Source organism: Marmota marmota, unplaced genomic scaffold (genome assembly GCF_001458135.2).
Source record: "Marmota marmota marmota unplaced genomic scaffold, marMar, whole genome shotgun sequence".
Lineage (NCBI taxonomy): Eukaryota > Metazoa > Chordata > Mammalia > Rodentia > Sciuridae > Marmota > Marmota marmota.
This window is the reverse complement of record NW_025999983.1, coordinates 11,484,747-11,504,188: the sequence shown is the minus strand read 5'-3', so window position 1 is coordinate 11,504,188 and position 19,442 is coordinate 11,484,747. Positions and strand designations below refer to the sequence as shown.

The 19,442-nt window shown below is 44.5% G+C and overlaps 1 protein-coding gene across 7 annotated transcripts in view; it reads left to right on the top strand.

Annotated features, from left to right (window-relative positions):
* The window catches only part of Tiam2 (TIAM Rac1 associated GEF 2), a 233,630-nt gene that overhangs the window by 143,030 nt on the left and 71,158 nt on the right, over positions 1-19,442 (top strand). For all 7 annotated transcript variants that reach the window (XM_048805929.1, XM_048805930.1, XM_048805925.1 and 4 more), the window contains 4 exons: positions 668-840; positions 3,131-3,355; positions 16,995-17,180; positions 17,705-17,851. In XM_048805929.1, the coding sequence (XP_048661886.1) occupies positions 668-840; positions 3,131-3,355; positions 16,995-17,180; positions 17,705-17,851 (731 nt within the window). The remainder of the gene's footprint in view (positions 1-667; positions 841-3,130; positions 3,356-16,994; positions 17,181-17,704; positions 17,852-19,442) is intronic.

Here is a 19,442-nt window from a genome sequence, read left to right as displayed (position 1 = left end):
CAGTTTCATGTTTCCCCCTTAGCCTGAGTCAGTAAGATTACTGTAATGTTTTTTATCACTTATGAAATTAGAGAATTTACTAAAAGGAAATCATTCGCCCCAGCCTTTGGAGGATAAACGGGGTACTTTCTCAGAAATGCAAAGTTACCTCGTTGTAGTTTCTTGTTAACTCCTTATTCAGTAACTGTACCTAGAATCTGTGGTTTCTTTAGCCTCCCCTATTTAATAAATATATCCTAAATAACACTGTAGTCTGCCCAAGAACCGGGAGGCTGGGGCCAGAGGGCCTGCATTGATAGCCCTGTCCCAGTGCCAGCTGAGGGGCTGTGCAGGGAGTCCACGGTCCCGGTTCTTCACCTGAAGAGTGGGTGAATAACCACCTCCTTCCTGCAGGGCCCCATGGGGATTGACTGAGCCACGTGTGCAGAGAACCCAGAGGAGTTAAGCCCAGTCTGTGCTGGGCATCACTGTTGCTGATACATTTACAGAAACATACTCCCCGGCCTGCTAAGACAAGCAGGCCACTTCAGATGCCATCTGACTTGGTGGTAAACGATGGTCTCATTTAGGGCTGGCGGTCTTGTTTGCACGCATCACTTACTCTCATGCCTTTCCCAGACCCTCGTGTCTTGTGGCAGGGACATTATCTTGCTTCTCTCTTTCCCAGGCTGTACCCTGCTGTTTTACGAGACCTATGGGAAGAATTCCACGGATCAGAGCGGGGCCCCGCGGTGCGCTCTCTTTGCAGAGGAGAGCATAGTGCAGTCCGTCCCGGAGCATCCCAAGAAGGAGAACGTGTTCTGCCTCAGCAACTCCCTTGGTGATGTCTACCTTTTCCAGGTACTGCTGGGGCTTTGCGAATGGAGGGTTGAGGTGCTGCCCTGTGATCAAAGGGAACAGAGTTAAAAGACAAAACCGAGAACTGAAGTAAACCCTTAGCTGGGCTCTGGATTAGGACTTGCGCAGCAGACCGTGGTGCTAGCTGCCAGTGCACTGGTACCATGGCCAGTGTAGACATGGGTGCAGCTGGCATTTCCCAGGCACCCATCAAGTGCGGGGCTGCGGCCCATGAGATGCTCACAGGACACAGAGAAACATCACGGTCCCCGCTCCAGCCCCGCTCACGGTGTGGAGAATGCAGCATCTAGGATTCCCAGAGTCCTATTAAAGGAAGCCTAGGGAACAATGGAGACTCGGGCTCTTGAGAATTCCAGAGGAAGTCAAAGAATCAGCTTTCTAGGAAAAACCTCCTGGACAAGTGAGGTCTTGTTTCCCCGGGAAAATGGCCTTCGGATGTGAAAATTCCGGCTATCTGCTGTTGGAAGTTTGAGCCACTTTCTAGTTACAAAGACCGAGTGGTAGAGCATAGGGGTGCTGAGCCTCGGGTACTGGGTCAACCTTACATTTGAACTCTGGTGCTGTGCTGGGGTAAGTAGGTCATCGTGGAGCACCTGGGGAACTTCTGAGCTTCAGACCCTTCAGCGTGTATGTTTATAAAACCTAACAGGATTGCTTTGAGGGTGAATATCATCATATGCATGTGTTCAGTCCTAAAGGAATTCTAACAGTTATTTGAGATGGGGTCTTGCTAGGTTGCTCAGGCTGGTCTCAAATTCCTGAGTTTAAACTCTCCTCTTGCCTCAGTCTCCCAGGTAGTTGACACTATAGGTGCCATCACCACATCTGGCTAAGAAATTTTGACTGTTATTATTGATCCACTCAAAAGAGTTGGGAGTGATAAACAGGAAGTGAAATGTGCCCTTCCAATGCCTCCTAATCCAAGCCGAGTGCTTGATGTAGATGCAGCGTGGGCTGTGGATTGTATCTGGCTGGAGGGTTCATAGAAACCTCAGAGAGCCTATGTGATGGACATTATCATCCAAAGTACATGTATGAAGACACGAATGGACGTGAATGTACTTTGTATCCAACCAGAGATATGAAAAATTATGCTCTATCTGTGTAATAAGAATTGCAATGCATTCTGCTGTTATATATAAATAAAAAATTAATTAAAAAAAAAAAAAGAAGAGAAACCTCAGGGATCATGGTTTAGGTCTCTGGTAAAGTTGGTCCTAGGTGCCCTCAGAAGCCCTGCAGAACAAATGTTCTCTAGACCAACTTTGGGAGTCTAGAATTCTTTAGTGCCCCTGCATCACGGTTTCCTGAGAATAGCCTTACCTCTGTCCCCAACTGACTTGACTGACGGGAATCAGGGCCTGGAGTATGCTTTTCCTCCTCTTAATAGAAAGATCCTTTAACACCTTTCATGATGTTTTAAAGAAAAATAAGGAATTGATGTCAACCTTAATTCAGGCAGGTAAACCCCTTATGTTAAATTTGTGTGGACTTCTAGGAGTGAGTGTGAAACTAACGTTTTGTGATTCAGGCAGAATATTCTTAGTTCTAAGACTCTCTCCCCATTGGTCCTATTCGATGATCCCAGAGGCCAATGGAAGATCCACTCTTTGGCTTGTGTGTATGCGGATATTTCTGGACACCATGAAAGTGCTTCTCAGCCTTCTTAATGTCATATATATTTGCACATTCCACTTAATTTAGGCTTTCCTTATAGTTGTTAAAATATTTTCCTTTTATAAAAATAGTATGGTCTTTGCATCCGAAGTCACTTACCAAAGAGAAACTGTTACAAACGCCCAGTATTGGAAGACGTCTACTTTAATGTCCTTAGTGTGTGTCCTCTCCCTATATTTTTTATTGATTTTTTTTTAATAATGGAAGCCACATTGTAGACATAATTTTATATCCAGATTTTGTGTTTTAGCCCCAATATTTTCTTCTTCTATTAGACTGATGAAGAGAAGCAGCCACTCAGAGAGGGGCATGATGGAACAGCATAGATGTGGCCTCGTTTTCCGTCACTTCTGTTGTTGACTCCTGGCCGCTCGTGGCCCCAGGGTTGTGTCTGCTCTGCAGTCCACGTTCTCTCTGGTCCTCTGAGCCCAATGAGTGGTTGGGTGTGTTTTTGAAATTAAACTCTTTTTTTTTTTTTTTTTTTAATGAAATGCAGGTATTTCTTGGGATTCACTCATCCAAACCCAGCCTGCCATTCTGGAGAGAAATTTTGTGTCAAGGAATTTCAAACCATCTCCTCGCTCTCTGTGTTTAGGCCACCAGCCAGACAGACCTGGAAAACTGGGTCACTGCTATCCATTCTGCGTGTGCATCCCTTTTTGCAAAGAAGCATGGGAAAGAGGACACGGTGCGGCTGCTGAAAAGCCAGACGAGAAGCCTGCTTCAGAAGATCGACATGGACAGCAAGATGAAGAAGATGGCGGAGCTGCAGCTGTCTGTGGTGAGCGACCCCAGGAACAGGAAGGCCATCGAGAACCAGGTACAGCAACCAAGAGCGTAGACTCGAATTATGAACATAATTCACATACTCTGGGGGAAATGGTTTCTTTTCTTTCTTTATTTTTTTTATTTGTTCATTTTAGTTATACATAACATTCGCATTCTTGTGGTTGTATATGATGTGGAGTTACACTGGTCATGTATTCATGTGTGAACATAGGAAGGTTCTTTCTGATCATTCTACTGGCTTTCTTATTCCCATCCCCCCTCCCTTTATTCCGCTCTTTTTCTAATCCAATGAACTTCTATCCCCCGCCCTCCATTGTGCAGCATCCACATATCAGAGAGAACATTCAGACTTTGGTTTTGGGAGATTGGCTTATTTCACTTAGCATAATGGTCTCCAGTTCTATCCATTTACCAGCAAATGCCATAATTTCATTCTTCTTTATGGCTGAGTAATATTCCATTGTGTATACATTATATATCACATTTTCTTCTTCCATTCATCTGTTGAAGGGCACCTAAGTTGGTTTCATAGCTTAGCTATTGTGAATGAAGCTGCAATAAACATTGATGTGGCCACATCACTGTTTTATGCTGATTTTTAGTCCTTCAGGTATATACCGAGGAGTAGGGTAACGGGGTCAAATGGTGGTCCCATTCCAAGTTTTCTGAGGAATTTCCATATTGCTTTCCAGAGTGGTTGCACCAGTTTCCTGGGGGAATAGGTTTCTGTGGCTTCTAAGTTCACATACTTATGGCTATCTTGTGTGACACAGGTGATGTGGTTCACTTTACAACCTTTAGTGGCTGATCAGAAACACATTGCACATCCCTCATCTGAAATGCTTGGGACCAGAAGTGTTTTGGATTTTCTTAAAATGTTTGAATTTTGAAATATTTGCGTATATACAATGAGGTATCCTGGGGATGGGACTTAAGAAAAATTCCATAGTAACACACCAATTTGGACAGACTGATGCATTAGAAAGAAATTTTACTTAAAACCCCAAATTAATTTGTTTCATATGCACCTTAAACACATAACCTGGATGTAAGTTACATAATGTTTTAAAGAATTTTGTGCATGAAACAAATTTTCATAGTGTAGGATTTTTAATTGTATCATATTGACACTCAAAAAGTTTTAGATTCTAGAGCATTTCAAATTTGGGATTTCTGGATTAGGGTCGCTCAACCTATATATTGAAATAGTTTATAACCAAATCTTTTTGCCTATGTTAAGTGGTGCCATTTGGCCCAGCTGATTATCTGAAAAATTGTTATTTTTCTGAACAAAATCCATGTGATAAAACCCCCAGAGCATTGGACAGTTAAATCCTAATACAAAGGATGGCTTGGGAAGGGGGGTTTGGTGTAACGCAGCTAGCTATTCCTGTGTCTGTGGAGTCCAGAAACCACTAACAGACAGCAGGGAAAATGCTTTCCTTGGTCTGCTGCCACATTCATGCCGTTGGGTGGCTCTACCCCATATGCATTGTAGAGGAGGTGAGGTAGCTTTTTAATTTTTATTTTCCTTTGCTTGGACCACCTCAATACTTAGGAAAGAGCTCGCGAAATTTCTAGCCTTCCTCTCAAGTCAGGTTCCCTGGGAAACAGACTGAGCTGGAGAACTGTAAGTGAGGAGTTTTGCTGGAAGCCCTCAGGAGCATTACTGGTTGGGAGTAAGGAGCAGGACTGGGGTGGAGCCCGCAGGATTTTGACCACCGGGCAGGCCCCACAGGAAGCCCTGGAGCTGGGTGGCCCTGCAGAGCTGTCTGCATCGTGGCAAGGGGGCCAGGCTTTCTCGCCTGGCAGCTCCCTTCAGTGGAGGTCAGTCCCCAGAGGCACCCAGCTGTGAGCTTTGAAAGAACACCTCTGTTTTCAACAAGGGGTCCAGGAGATGCAGTGTCCACTATGACCCTTCCAGAATCAGTTGTCAAGTGACTTGAGAACTTGAACAAGGAATAGGGTAATGATAAGTTAGCATGTTCTTGAATTTTTCATCCTTTTTACTTGAAAATGAGGTTCTTAAAAAATATTCCATAGTAACACAGAGATTTGGACCAATTTATTAGCAAATTTTGCCTGTGATGTTTTACTCACGTCGCATGTCAGTCTTTCATTATGTGTGAATGTTTAGCCTTGTTCAAAAGTTGATCATCTACATATATTTGAAAAACAGTAAGTGTAGAAAGAAATTCAGGTTACAGTGGGAATCACGCATGAATTCAAATGATGTATTTGTGATACGCTAAGAATTTGGAATATATTAGTTAGCAGTAGTAAAATAACCAAATAACTGCCTCTCATCTAGTATTTTTAAAGGACGATGCGATGTAGGTGAATCTTCTATTACTCTTCCCATCTTTTCCTGTTCTTATGTTCTATTTGGTCTTTATTCCTTCTCAGTTCTTTCCCTCTTACCTGCAGGTACTGGTCAACCTGACAGATGCATCTGGCTTCAAGAAATAAAAATAATGATGAATTATGGACCCTGTTGCTGATTAGTGTATAACTTAGTTAGAAAACCTGTTAAATATGAAACTAAAGAACATTCTAGAATGGGATGTTTGGTGACAACTGACAAAGTCATCCAATTTCATGAGGGATCAGAGGGTCGGAGTCGTGGGGATTCCTGGGAGGACATGGCCTTCAAACACTGTGGGGTTGTGCAGGTGGGAAGGATTTCCATGAAAAGACCTGGGGCAGAAGTAACAGGGATGGCTTGGAGCTCCTGGGCACACCACAGAGCGTGTGGCTTGGCAAACGAGGAGTAGTTGGTGCTGAGCTGAACAGGCGCTGGGGCAGTTTTTGGGGTGTTTTGTCTTATTTTGTAACAATGTACTATCAACTTGGTGGCTTAGCAGCAACCCACATGGATTTCTCACAGTCCCCAGGGATGGGAAGTCCAAGGTCAAGGCAGGGCAGATTCCAGGTCTGGTGAGGGCCTGCCTCCTAGAGATGGTGTCTCCTTGCTGTGTCTTCCCTTGGTGAAAGGGCAGGGAGGCTCTCTGGGCCTCCTTTGTAAGGACACTCATTCTCTTCACAAGGGTTCTGTTGCTGACCTAACCCCTCCCCAAAGGCCCCGCCTGCTAATACCATCACTATAAAGGTTGTTTTTCAACTTGAATTTGGAGGGTGGGGCGCATACACATTCAGGCCCTAGCAGTTTTGAATGCTGGGCTTGGATAGAATTTCAACTTGTATTCCACATTCAAAGTAGAAAGCAATCTAGTTTTTGGCGTTGTATCTTGGATCAGGCAGTGACTTGGAGGACAGATTGAAGTGGGGAAAGGCATTGGGCGGTCCGATGGCACTGGTCTGGATGTGCGGATACAAGGGCTTGGTCCTGAGGGATATGAAAGTTCAACAGTTCACATGGACACCAGAAAGCATGGTCTGCTGTGGCTGTGTGGACTCTTAGAGTCACCTCCAGTCCTGAGTGGAACTGTTCTGATACAGGAGATGCCATTATCTTCTACGCCTGCCAGCTGGAGGCGCCAGACTGCAAGACAGTTTCCACGTGGAGGTGAGAAGGCAGCATTAACTCCAGGAAGAGAGCAGGAGTGGAGGGGAAGGGCAGGAGTGGAGGGGCAACGGGTTGGGCAGGAATACCCCTGCAGCCTGCCGGAGCCCTCCCCGCTCACATCTGGGAGGAGGCTGGTCCTGAGGCTACATGACTGCACTGCCCAGCTTCCTGCCTGGGGAATGCAGGGTGTGCCCAGCTCTGCCCAGGGTGTGAGCGGAGAGCTGAGGAGAGATGGCTATCCTGGTGTTTTCTTTGTACTGCATCCCACCTGGGGTCCTGAGGTTCCACAGTCTAGTTATGACAGCCCTTCTGCTGGGAGAAATATAACTCATGGGGTCCGGCGTCACAGAGTGCTCGGGTGCCCTCGTCGAAGACCACATAGGACAGCGGTGGGATAAAGTACAGTTTCAACCCTTCTGTCTCCTGAGCTTAACTTTGGAACCATATGTCTGGAAGGGGCACTCAGTTTAGAGTTTTCAGGGCCTTACATTTAGTTGAAGATTTAGGTTTAGGGAGAGATGAGGGAACATTGACAGGCTCCCTTTATGTATGTGGACCTTTTTTTTTTTTTTAAGTTATAGATGAACACAATACTTTTGTTTATTTATTTTTATGTAGTGCTGAGGATTGAACCCAGTGCCTCACGCATGCTAGGCCAGCGCTCAACCAGAGCTACAGCCCCAGCCCCTATATGGAGCCTTTTTATGGCCACAAGAAGTCCAAGCACATGAATTTTTCATTAGGTAGATTTTTTTTTTTTTTTTTTTTTGCCTGCCTGTAGTTTGTGAATGCCTGATGGATGATGTCACCTTTGGTGCCATTCTTTGATTGGGAGGGGTTACCCTTGCATAAACCCTTTCACAAATCAAAGGGTCCAGAATGATTGGCCTCAAGAGTTACTTCTTATAAAGAATTAGGGTGATGGTCACTTGGGGCCCATTGTCCACTCTTGCCAGATTCCGTACCTTGGTTATTTTGTCCTCGCGCTCCTTGGTTTTCATTTCAGGCTCCAACCCCACCGGCTTCCTCCCTGCTCCTGTATCTCCTCCACCTACCCCACACACACCTCCTGCATGCTCATCTTCTAGTTGTACTCTAGGGAATTTCTGGTAAGATCCTGTTTGGATTGAAATTTAGAAATTTCACCTGAATAGTTTTTAGGTTATAATTTAGTCCTGTTTTCCCAAAGGACTTTGCAGTTATTGAAAAGCATCACATCTGGCCATGAAAGGTGAAAGAGCTGTTTACTCTCGACTTGCAGACACACAGACTGAGAAACACACAGACACACAGCGGGGAAGTAAGCACATGCTTGGAATTGCTTTTATGAGATCCCCTTTGACTAGGAAACGGTAATGTGACCACAAAGGTATTTGCAGGCTGAGGCCACTTAGGTCCAGGCTCCCAATATCCCATACACGTACAGTGTTTAAAACCTCTATGAAAGAGCAGTATTCAGTGCACTTACCATTTAAAAGTCTCAAGTCCACTACATACTTTTTTTGGGTGCATGGTAATTATACTGAATAGTGGGCTCATTGTGACATATTGGCACGTGTGCATCGCATACTTTAATAACTTTGACTCCCCAGTGCCTGCCTTTCCCTCCCCTTGTCCATCCCCTGATCCCTTCCTCCATCCTCCTTATCTCTCTTCTGTTTTCTTTTTTCTTGTTTCTAAATATGAGAAAAAACATAAGCCCTCAACTTTTTGCCTCTTGCTTGTTTTGAGTAACGTGATGCTCTCCAGGTCCGTCAATTTTCCTGCAGATGACACAATTTTGTACTTGATAGCTGACTAAAATTCTGTTGCGTGCACATACCACATTTTCTTTATCCATTCTTCTATTGGTGGACACTGAGGCTGGTTCCATAGGTTGGCTGTTGTGAATTATGCTGCTATAAACATGGGTCTGCACGTATGTCTATAGTGTGTGGACTTTAGTTCTTTGGGGTAAATACTGAGGAATGGTATGACCAGGTCATATGGCGGTTCCATGCCTACTCTTTTGAGGGACCTCCACACTGATTTCCCTAGTGGCTGTACTAATGTACCTTCCCACCAACAGTGGGTAATTGTTCCTTTTCTCTCCGCATCTTCTCCAGCATTTATTGTCATTTGTATTTCTGATGTTCTAACTAGAGTGAGATAAAATCTCAGTGGCATTTTGATTGAATTTCCTCGATGATGAGAGATGAAGATTCTTTTCCTTATAATTGTTGGCCATTTCTACCTTTTCTTTTGAGGAACATCTATTTAGTTCATTTGCCCATTTGTTGAGTGGGGTATTTCTTTGGTGTTGACTTTTTTGAATTCTTTATACATTCTAGACATTAATCCTCTGTCGGAAGAGTAGCTTGCAAAGATTTTCTCCCATTCTGTAAGTTTCTTCCTCACACTGTTAATTGTTTCTTTTGCCGTGCAGAAGCTTTTTAGTTTGATGTCATCCCATTTATTCATTCTTGATATTATTCCTGAGCTACAGGAGTTCAGGTGAGGAAATTTCTGCCTGAGCCAATATGCTGGATTGTTTTCCCTATATTCTCTTCTAGTAGTTGCAAAGTTTTTGTCTTATTTCAAGGTCTTTGATCCATTTTTGAATTGATTTTTGTGCAGGGTGAGAGATAGGGATCTAGATTCTACATATGAATATACAATTTTCCTAGCACCTTTTGTTAAACAAGTGTCTTTTCTCCAATGTTAACCTTTTGCCAAGAATCAGATGAGCATAGCTGGGTGGGTGTGTCTTCTATTTTGTTGCATTGGTCTACGTATGTTTTCATGTCGGTACCAAGCTGCATTTGTGACTGTGGCGCCATAGTATAATTTGAAATTGGGTACTGTGATGCCTTCAGCCTTATTCTTTTTGCTTAGAATTGCTTTGTCTGTGTCTTTTGCTCTTCCATATAAACTTTAGGACTATTGTTTCTCGTTCTGAGAAAGATTTCTTTGTGATTTTGATGGGGATTGCATTGAATCTGTAGGTGACCTTTGGCAGTATGGCTATTTTAACAATATTAATTCTGCCTATCCATGAACATGGGACTTCCTTCCATTTTTTGGTGTCTTTGATTTCTGTGTTCAGCATTCTGGAATTTTCCTTGTAGAGGTCTTTCAACTGGAAGTCTTTCCTCTAAAATCAAGAACAAGACAAGGATGTCCACTTTTACCAGTCTTGTTCAATATAGTATTTGAGATTTGCCAGAACAACTAAACAAGAAGAGGGATACATAGGAAAGGAAGAAGTCAAATTGTTCCGATTTGCAGATGATATCAATCCTATACTTAGAAGACCCTAAAGGCTTCATCAAAAGACTGTTAGAGCTGATAAATACTCTAACAAGGTAGTAGATTAAACACTCAACATACAAATATCAGTGGTTTTCTATACACCACCAGGGAATCTTCTGAGAAAGGAATCAGGAAAACAATTTCTTCCATAATAGCTTTATAACAAAAGAAAATATTTAAAAATATACTTTTTATTTATGTAGCACTTTCCTCCAGAGACCCCCAAGTCCCTCAGATCTAGTCATATGATGCATGCCAATTATAGCAGAATATACAGCATAGATTACATCATGCAAGATAAAGTCCCTGGGACAGGTTTTCTTTGAAGTATGTGGGTGGAGGAAATCATTGTTAATGCCTTTTCCTAACAAAAAGACACTATCACAGTAAGGACACTGAATTTCATACTGGTATGGGGTCATATGCTTTGCTTAAAATAAACCATCATTCGGCCTTGTCCTCAGGCCTCTGGGCTTTTCCATGGGGCAGGATGATGCAACCTTCATTTGAGCATATCCAATTTGGACCAGACCACACTGTGTGTCCACATGTCAGAGTGTCTTTGAAGTTCTGAAGGAGGAAGCCTTGTAAATTAAGTCCAGTCAGTACTTCATTTTCCTTTCCGTTTATTATTTCAAACAAGTAAATAAGGACAAAACCTCACCACCCTGAGGCCATCTTGGCATCCTCCCAGATGGCTTCCCCCAGACGGCTCATTCTGTGCCCTTCTCTGGGGGGGCCTGTCAGTTTCCTGTGTTAACCAGGCGGAGAGGGAGGGGATAGCCAGACCCCCAGGAGTGCTCCAGTGAGTGGGATGTGAAATGTGGGCTTCATTTAAAATGTTTACTTAAAGGTTTAACATGATAAGAGGATGTAGTGAATTCAGACAATTGGAAACTGGTGAAGGGAATAATATGAACAAAGCTTTGAGGAAAATACAATAAGGAGTGTATGCAGGGTGGGGGGGGGGGAGCAGCTAGAGAGCAGAATATTTGTGAAGAGGGATTTGAGGGAGCAAGGCCGGCTTATGCAGGTGCTGGGTGGAGAACAGACTTTGTTCTGTAGGCTACTGGGAGATGGTGGTTCTGTGTCGTTGAGTGAGCTGGTGAGTGCACATGGATGGGGTTCAGAGATCACTGTCCTTGGGGTGCTCTCATCCTAGTAGAATGACAGAGAGCTGAGCATATAGTTTCCACATAATACCACGAATTCAGGGTAAATGATGTTTGAGTGCCAGGGAAGACGGAAATGGGAAGCTAATCCTCGACATTGAGGACTTCCCGGGGAGAAACACCTGAATGCTTCTTGAAAACCAAGGGGTGAATCAGAAGAGGATGGAGAAGAGCATTCCAGGCGAGGTTCAGCAATGGCAGAGTGCTCTGAATGACGCAGGCACCTGGCAATTCAGCGTCTCAGGCAGGGGTAGGAGGTGGAAGAGGTAAGGGGGGGCTGTCCTTCTCCCTTCTCTGTACTACTGTGGAAACCTCCGGCTTGGCCTTCCCAGGTTCGTCTTCCACACAACCACCAGAGCGGATGTCATCTAGAAAGGCAACCTGACTGTGTGTTTGCCTAGCTTACACACACCTTAGTGGGCTTTCTGACTCGCAAGATGAGGACCTGGAGAACCTCTGCTCTGCTGACCTGTGTCAACACTGTGACAAGACTGGCTTTCTGTCGGTCCCCACCTGAGCCACCACCCCACTCCTCACTGCGAGTGTCTCCTCTATAGACAGGACTCCATTTCTAGGGTGTGTGCATGTGCCTCCTCCCTGTCACCTGGCTCAGCCCTCTGCATTATAATGAAGGCCGAGGGGCACGTCCTCCAAGAGGCTGCCCCGACTCCCCTCCATCCTCTCCATCAAGGACTCCCAACGGTTCCTGGTTTCTGTCTGGGTCTCCACTCCATCACCTTGCTCTGTCATAATCTCCCTGAGGCTGAGCTTGCACCTGCTATAAAACACGGGCTCCTAAAGCAACACGGGTGGATGCCCCCATGTCTCTCTCGTGAACCCAGGAATCGCTCCTCTTTGCTGTAGGAAACTGACTTCTCCTTCGAGGCTGTCCTTCCTTGGTCCTTCTCCAGGGCTCCTGATGTCTTTCCCCATAGCACGTCTTCTCCTCCTGCCTCGCTCCCCGCCACGATTCCCTCCCTGGTCACTAAGAGAGCTCCTGTTTTAGGCCATAGCCATGTTTAATTTCATAGTCACTCCATGAGGTAAAGATGTGTCCGTAGTGCCCTCAGGTGAATTGGATTTTCTAATGTCACACAGCTCTTCAGTGGAATTATTTGGCGTAAGTCATAAATTCACCCATAAGTTATCCGTTATCACAACTTGGGTTTTCCAGCTTAGTGTGTTGGTTATAAACTAGAGTAGATTTTATCTCGAAACCAAACGAAATTGATTCTCCAAACTGTAGCTGGTTGTTCTGACTACTAATGAACTTTAGCATCATCTGGGTCACTGGTTGGTGTCTTCTATGAAGATAGGTTTTAGAGTTTGTAAAACAATGGAAGTTTTCCAGTTTATTCCACCAAAAAGGACAAATGAATTATCTTTTAGGCTGAACCTAGTCATGGGCAACTGGCCTTATTTCATAATTAAGTGACTATACAGTGGAAAGTAGTTTTCTAGGAGCACTGGGTGTGGTAGGAATGTGCTTGTCATCTTTTAAAATGTATCGTGCATTTGATTCATTTGTTATTTTTATCATCAGGCTTCATCTCTCCCCTCCCTCTTTTCTACAGCAGAGCACAACCTCTCTGAGCTCATTAAATGAATATAGCTATGGCTGTAATGAAAAGGAAACTTTTTAGCATTTAATTTATGTCAGAGCTTAAACATGTGAGTTTTCCCTGTGATTTTGCCAATAACTTATCCTTTTACAGTGAAAGAGAATGAAAACCACCTTAGAGTAGTTTTTTTTCATCCTTGTCATTTTCCGTTTTGTGCAGGGACATGAGAAGAAATGAAAGCTCAGTCTGCAGGTTGATGTCCAGGGACAGTTGTCAGGGTGCAAGGGATTCAGAAAAGAGGGGGCAGTCTTGGCTTCCAGGAATTCATTTTGGAAATTTTGGTTTGTAATAATGTTAGGAGGAAAATTCCAGAATTAATAAAAAAATCTGTGATAAACAGCTGCCGATGGCATTTCTAGCTCAGTGATAATGTTGATGATGATGATGATTGAATTCAACTGAGGAAGCATAATAGCTAAGGAGACTGTCTTTTATTCCTGCCTTGACATTTTAAAAGTGCACCTTTATCTCATCATCTGCAGGATTATCATAAAATGTTTTCTTTTTAGTTAGCATTACTTTAAATTTGGGCTACATCTGAATGTCAGGGTTAAAAATTGGAAGGGGAACAGTTCAAGATGAATAAGACACCTGAATGAGAACGTAGGCAGCTCCGCTCCCTAGGAAACCTGAGGCCTTGGAAGAAATGATGTTCACTGCGTCACTGAGGTGGAAGTTGCTGCAGCTGGCTTCAGGAGCAGAGTCCTGCGGGGAGGGCAGCAGACCCCGTAGCTTGTCAGGGACAGCAGCGTTCACACTGACAGCACTATCAGTGTGGGTCTTGGTGAGTCTGGAGGGCTGGCTTATTCAGACCTTGACTGGTACGTGGGCCTTGGCCTCTACTGAGGAAACAGGTGGTGCTCCAGACTTTCCAGATCTTGTGAGGTCTGTTTCGAGCTCACGGATTCAGCCCTCTGCCACCTCCTCCCCTCTAGGAAACCAGCCACATCTGGAATCTAGAATTCTCTAATTTGGTGAGACCAAGAAGAGCCCCTCTGAATCCACATTCACAGCACACTTTCACCTGCAGATCTTCTAGCCACTCCCTAGAACTCTGGTGAGTGCAGAAAGAAAAGTCAAACATCTCATTGTTTCTTATCCAACCACAAATCCTCCGTTAAGCTCAGTAACTGATTCTCTGTATAAAGAACCATGACCTTAAAGACAAGGTAAATATTGTCTTTAAATGCAATAGATGTGCGACTGATGATGGCTTCTCCTGCCATAGAGATCTATGGGGTAGACTGTTTTTCTCAAGGGTCTCTGGAGAAACAGTCACACCACGTGCACGCACACCAGGGAATTGGTGATCGTGCAGGTGGGGAAGTCTCGAGGTCTGCAGGAGAGGACAAGCTGGCTCTAGACCCAAGGCTGATGGCTCAAGACCCAGGAGGAGCCAGTGTTCCGGTTCACAATCAGGCAGGGAACTTCTCTTGCTCCAGGCCCTTTGGGTCTGACCAGGCCTTCAGCTGCTTAGATGAGGCTCACCCATATTAGGGAGGGCAGTCTGCTTTGCTCAGTCTATCCATTTAAATGTTAATTGCATCCAAGAACACCCTCACAATCACATTCAGAATATTGTTTGAGCAAATATCTAGACACTTGGGGCCAAAATCAAGTACAATAAAATTAACCATCATAAAAGCTGATGTCAGGATTAGGATAAAGAGCACGGTTGAAATAGTCACTTTCCTTTACATTTTTTACTAAATTCCATTTTTAAAATGCCTCTACAGCATACACTCTTAACTGAGGTACTTGTACTCTTGGAACTTAATCACATACATTAGCCAAAGTCATGGTCTTTGTAAGGTCTCTCTTGGTCTGTTAGGGTCCCACTGCGTTTCCGTCCTCCAACAGATGAAAGCATCTGGATTCCTGTTCTTATAATGAACTCACTTGCATGTTGGGGGGATAGATTTAGGAGTGTTGACAAAATTTTGTTGTTTTCTTTCTTTCTTTTTTTTTTTTTCTTGACAAAATTTTAAGATTCCTTGTATATTGTGTAGGATCAAACTGTCCTTGCCTTTCAGTGGTACTTTGATGGGTATTCACATGAATACATTAAATGGCACTTTAAGAAATACTCTGTAGGCTGTAGAACTGGGTGTAAGTGTAAGAGATTGTCATCTTTCCTGACCTGCGGTGACTGGTCCAGACTGGGCTCTTATTTCCTTCATCCTTTTAATCCACTACGATGGTCTGCACATCTTTCCTCTGGCAGCCAGTGACTTCTTCGTTTACCTTCCTCTCAGGTCTACAGTCCCAGTAGACCTCCCAGAAAGTAGTCTCAGCAATTTCACACTGAGTGTGTGTGTGTTGAGGGAGATCTTGTAAGCTTCAATATGTCACCCAATCTGGAAATATCTACATATTGTGAGAGGACAAAGGAGAACGTCTGTGATTATGGATTTTCAGGAGCCATCTAGAGGGGAAGAGGTTTATGAGGTGGAGCTGGAAGTCTAGTTTCCACTGCAGCTTAGGGTCCTGATAGCCTCAGTTTATCCCTGTCACACCTGGAATCTAGAATTCTCTAATTTGGTGAGACCAAGAAGAGATTTGCAGTTCCCATTTGAAGTCTCCTGTTGGTTTTGAGCAGTGGTTCTCACTAAGGCTGGGCACCAGAATCACAGGAGGCACTTTTGAAATCTATACTGTCTTAAACCTGGGACCTGATGGGTGGACTCTTTGGGGTTAAGACTGAGTCATCTCTGTTTTAAAAGCCACCGTGTCCTGCTGTTCGCTCTGGCTAACACCAGTAGGTTATTCCACCATTGGCAAGGATACTGAAAATCCCACCCCAGACAGATTTATTTAGGAAAGCAGACACACCTTCAGAGGAGAAGAGGGCCATCTCCAGAGGGAGAGACGTCCAAGGGCAAGTAGACCCTTTACCCTGGTTAAATTCCTTGTGGACATTCAGGTCCTTTCAATGCTCTCGTGAGTGACTTCATTGTTTTACTGACAGTGATGAATCAATGAATTATTATATTAAGATCTTATAGCCATTATATTTCTTTCCCACAGAAAAGTTGTTCAGTGACCTTCCTAAGGAAGTAATACAGACAACTTAGAGGAGGTCTGGGGAATACCCAGAATTTGTAACTTTTCTGCAGGGAGAGACTGAAGGGGTCACAGTGTCCAGGGTTGGAAGTCCTCCAAATTATTATTGATCCAGAATTAAGAAGCAACTTGGCAAACTGGAGATGCGGTGGCTGCAAAGGCAGTGACATAATCCCTGTCCTGAGCTCTTCATGATGGGCCCTTGCTGTAGGCCTCTTGCGTTCTGAGATGGTCCTCCAGACCTGTGGAGCCAGCTTTCTGCTTGGCTTCAGAGCTCCATATTGGCAACTGACCAGAGCCTCTCTCCACCTATAGTTTCCATCTTAATGGAGTAATGCTTGTGTGTAACACACTGTGACATCCTTGGGAAAGTGACGGAGGCCCCCAGGGTTGGACTGTTTCTTCACCCACTCAGGACTTCAGTTTTGAAGAACTAGGAGGAATTTCCGTCGTGTAAATAACCGTAGATTCTTTAATTTCATTCAGATGTACAGATGGTGGTTATTCTCAAGATCCCTAAAATAGCGGTCCCAGCTCTGTTTGTCCTCACCCCCCAAGTCCATTTGCTTCTTACTGTTCCGAGTCAGTTACTCAAGTGAACAGGACTGCAGAGGCCCTGCCTTTACAGAGCCAGTTCAGTTCATCTGCTTTCGGATCACAGGCTGTAAATGGGAAGGGAAATGAAACAAAGGGGAAAAAAATCATGTTTTGATTTTGCATCCTGTTGTAAGTCAGTGTGGTTTAATGCCGGAGTTCTCCAAAGATCATGCCATCTTGGCATGGCACGGGATCGGGACCACCAGCCACCCTTGGTTTTTGGCTGCCCTGATAAGTGTATTTTGTTGGGAGCACGGAAGTGGCGAGCAGAGAGGGCTGGTTTAAACCTCTGCAACTCCAGCTGAAACTAATTTTTCCTTGACGTTTGATTGCATTTTCTACTTGGTCCATGCAAACTCCTAAGTTTCATTCAAGTTCCCTCTGCTTTTGCTGTTTAAGATCCAACAGTGGGAGCAGAATCTGGAGAAATTTCACACGGACCTATTCAGGATGCGCTGCTACCTGGCCAGCTTACAAGGCGGGGAGTTACCGAACCCCAAGAGTCTCCTTGCAGTTGCCAGCCGTCCCTCCAAGCTGGCCCTCGGCAGGCTGGGAGTCTTATCCGTGTCTTCTTTCCATGCTCTGGTAAGTTCTTTGGGAGAGGATCACAGTGGCTGTCCTTCTCCAGCTTGTCCCCCTCAGCTCCTCGGGAAGTGAATCTAGTATCTGACGGGACTCATGCAAAGACCAGGGGCTGGGATGTGCAGAGGAGACCAGAGAGAGCCCGGTTTCTCTACTGCGTCTTTTAGGAACCCCACTGCTAGCGGACAGTTAGTCCATATTCGTGTCCACACCTGCCTGCCCTCAGCTCCTCTGCATGCCACCGGGCAGGCGGGATCCTTGAGGAGTAGTGACAGTGGCATGAGGAAGCAAGGAGGGTTGTTCGTGTCAGAGCTGCACTGGGTTTTCTGGGATTGCTCCTGAGGGAGTCTGAAAGCTCCACCTTGGCTTGTGCTGCCTGGTAGGAGAGAGCTGCATGGTGGGTCCTAGTACTCGGGACACGGAGCAGCCCTTGACACCCACCAGGACAGGTTTCTAGTGAGCAGAGCTTCCTTCTTCCAGGGCAACTGTGAATGCTTCTCTGATTTTTCTAAACTGTTTTAAATTAGGTGTGTTCTAGAGATGACTCTGCTCTCCGGAAAAGAACCCTTTCGCTGACCCAGCGAGGGAGGAGCAAGAAGGGCATATTTTCTTCCTTAAAAGGACTGGACACGCTGGCAAGGAGAGGGAGGGAGAAAAGAGCGTCCGTGACTCAGGTGAGTCCCGGCTCAGAAGGACTCCAGCTGGGGCGACCTTCCTGAAGCCCCTGTTTATTGGCCTGCTACGAACTGTAGGTGTTCATGCTCTCTTCAGGGTGAAATAAGAGTTTGCTTAGGCCAGGCATGGTGGCACACACCTGTAATCCCAGTGGCTTTAAAGGCAGAGGCAGGAGGATCGTGAGTTCAAAGCCAGCCTCAGCAATTTAGCAAAACGCTAAACAACTCAGTGAGACCGTGTCTCTCAATAAATACAAAATAGGGTTAAGGATGTGGCTCAGAGGTCAAGTACTCCCAAATTCAATCCCCAGTACCCTCCCCCTCCAAAAAAAGAGTTTGTTCAAAGCAATCCATCTTGGCATGGACTTTTGATTCCAAGGGAAGTATATGCAAGTTGCTCTGTGTGCCCATGCACACCTGCGGGAACCTTGTGTAGTGCTTAGGCACACGAAGAATTATCAGACAATAATCCACACTCTTCAGTGCCTTTGGTTCCAACATTTATTTTCCCATAGCCTTCATATTAAAATAAATGTAGAAAGTTAATACCAATCAGAGCGACTGCAGCTAAATTCTGTTGATAGTGCGGGATTCTTTTTTCACTCAAACCTTGAAATATGAAGAACGAGTTTCATCAGCTTGTATTATAGAAAAGGAGACTGACACTAGGAGAGGTTAAATCACTCACCGTAGCCTTGTGTGGCAGCACCCTAGGGGCAGGGCTGGGACTTATTTGCCTTGAATCCAAAACCCTGAAACACTGGACAATTGCTGCTGCTTATTTTCCCTTTAGAAGTAGTGGCTCTTTTACCATTTCACCAAGAAAAGACAGCCTGAACATTTACTATTGGAATGTCGCCCAAGTACGGGCGAATTGTGTTCAGATCTGAAGTGTTGCCTAATGCCCATAACATAGCCTGTGACAAGGAGTTTCATGGTGCGATTGGTGTGTTTTAGGGTTATTATTTTTTCAAATACTGTAGAAAGATAAGTTGTGTGACGATCTGATCCTGTGAGTGGGGAGAATGTGTGCAGTGCCCTGGGGAGGAGTTCTTGGTTTTATTTTCAGAGGGCTGCCATTCTTCTGAATATACTTTCAGTGTCATGGGAAAGAGTGGTCACATTTCGTGGAACTTTATTTTCTAATTCGTGTGTGACTCTTTATTCAGAAGTACATTATGCATTTATGAATTAGGTGAATAAAAGGGCTAGTATCAACTTCTTTGACTTACCTAAGACCTTGAAACAACAAGGTCAGAAGTTGGAGGGAGTGGATTAGCTGATGGAAAGATAGCAGAAACACACGTCTTCTTTTACGTAGCCAAGAATATCACACTTTAAAATCATACTTCTACTTATGACTACAATGCATTATGCAAATTAAAATATAAGTCATTGGCTACACTGGGCCCAGGTTTTCTCCCCCACCACCATATATTTTTTTTATTGGTGCATTATAGTTGCACATAATGCTGGGACTTATGGTCACAAATTCGTTCTTGCACACTGGGCCTGTGCTTCCTGAGCTGAACTTCTGAGATGTTTGAATGATGTCTTTAAGGCCAATCATGATTTTATTCAAGATGATCAA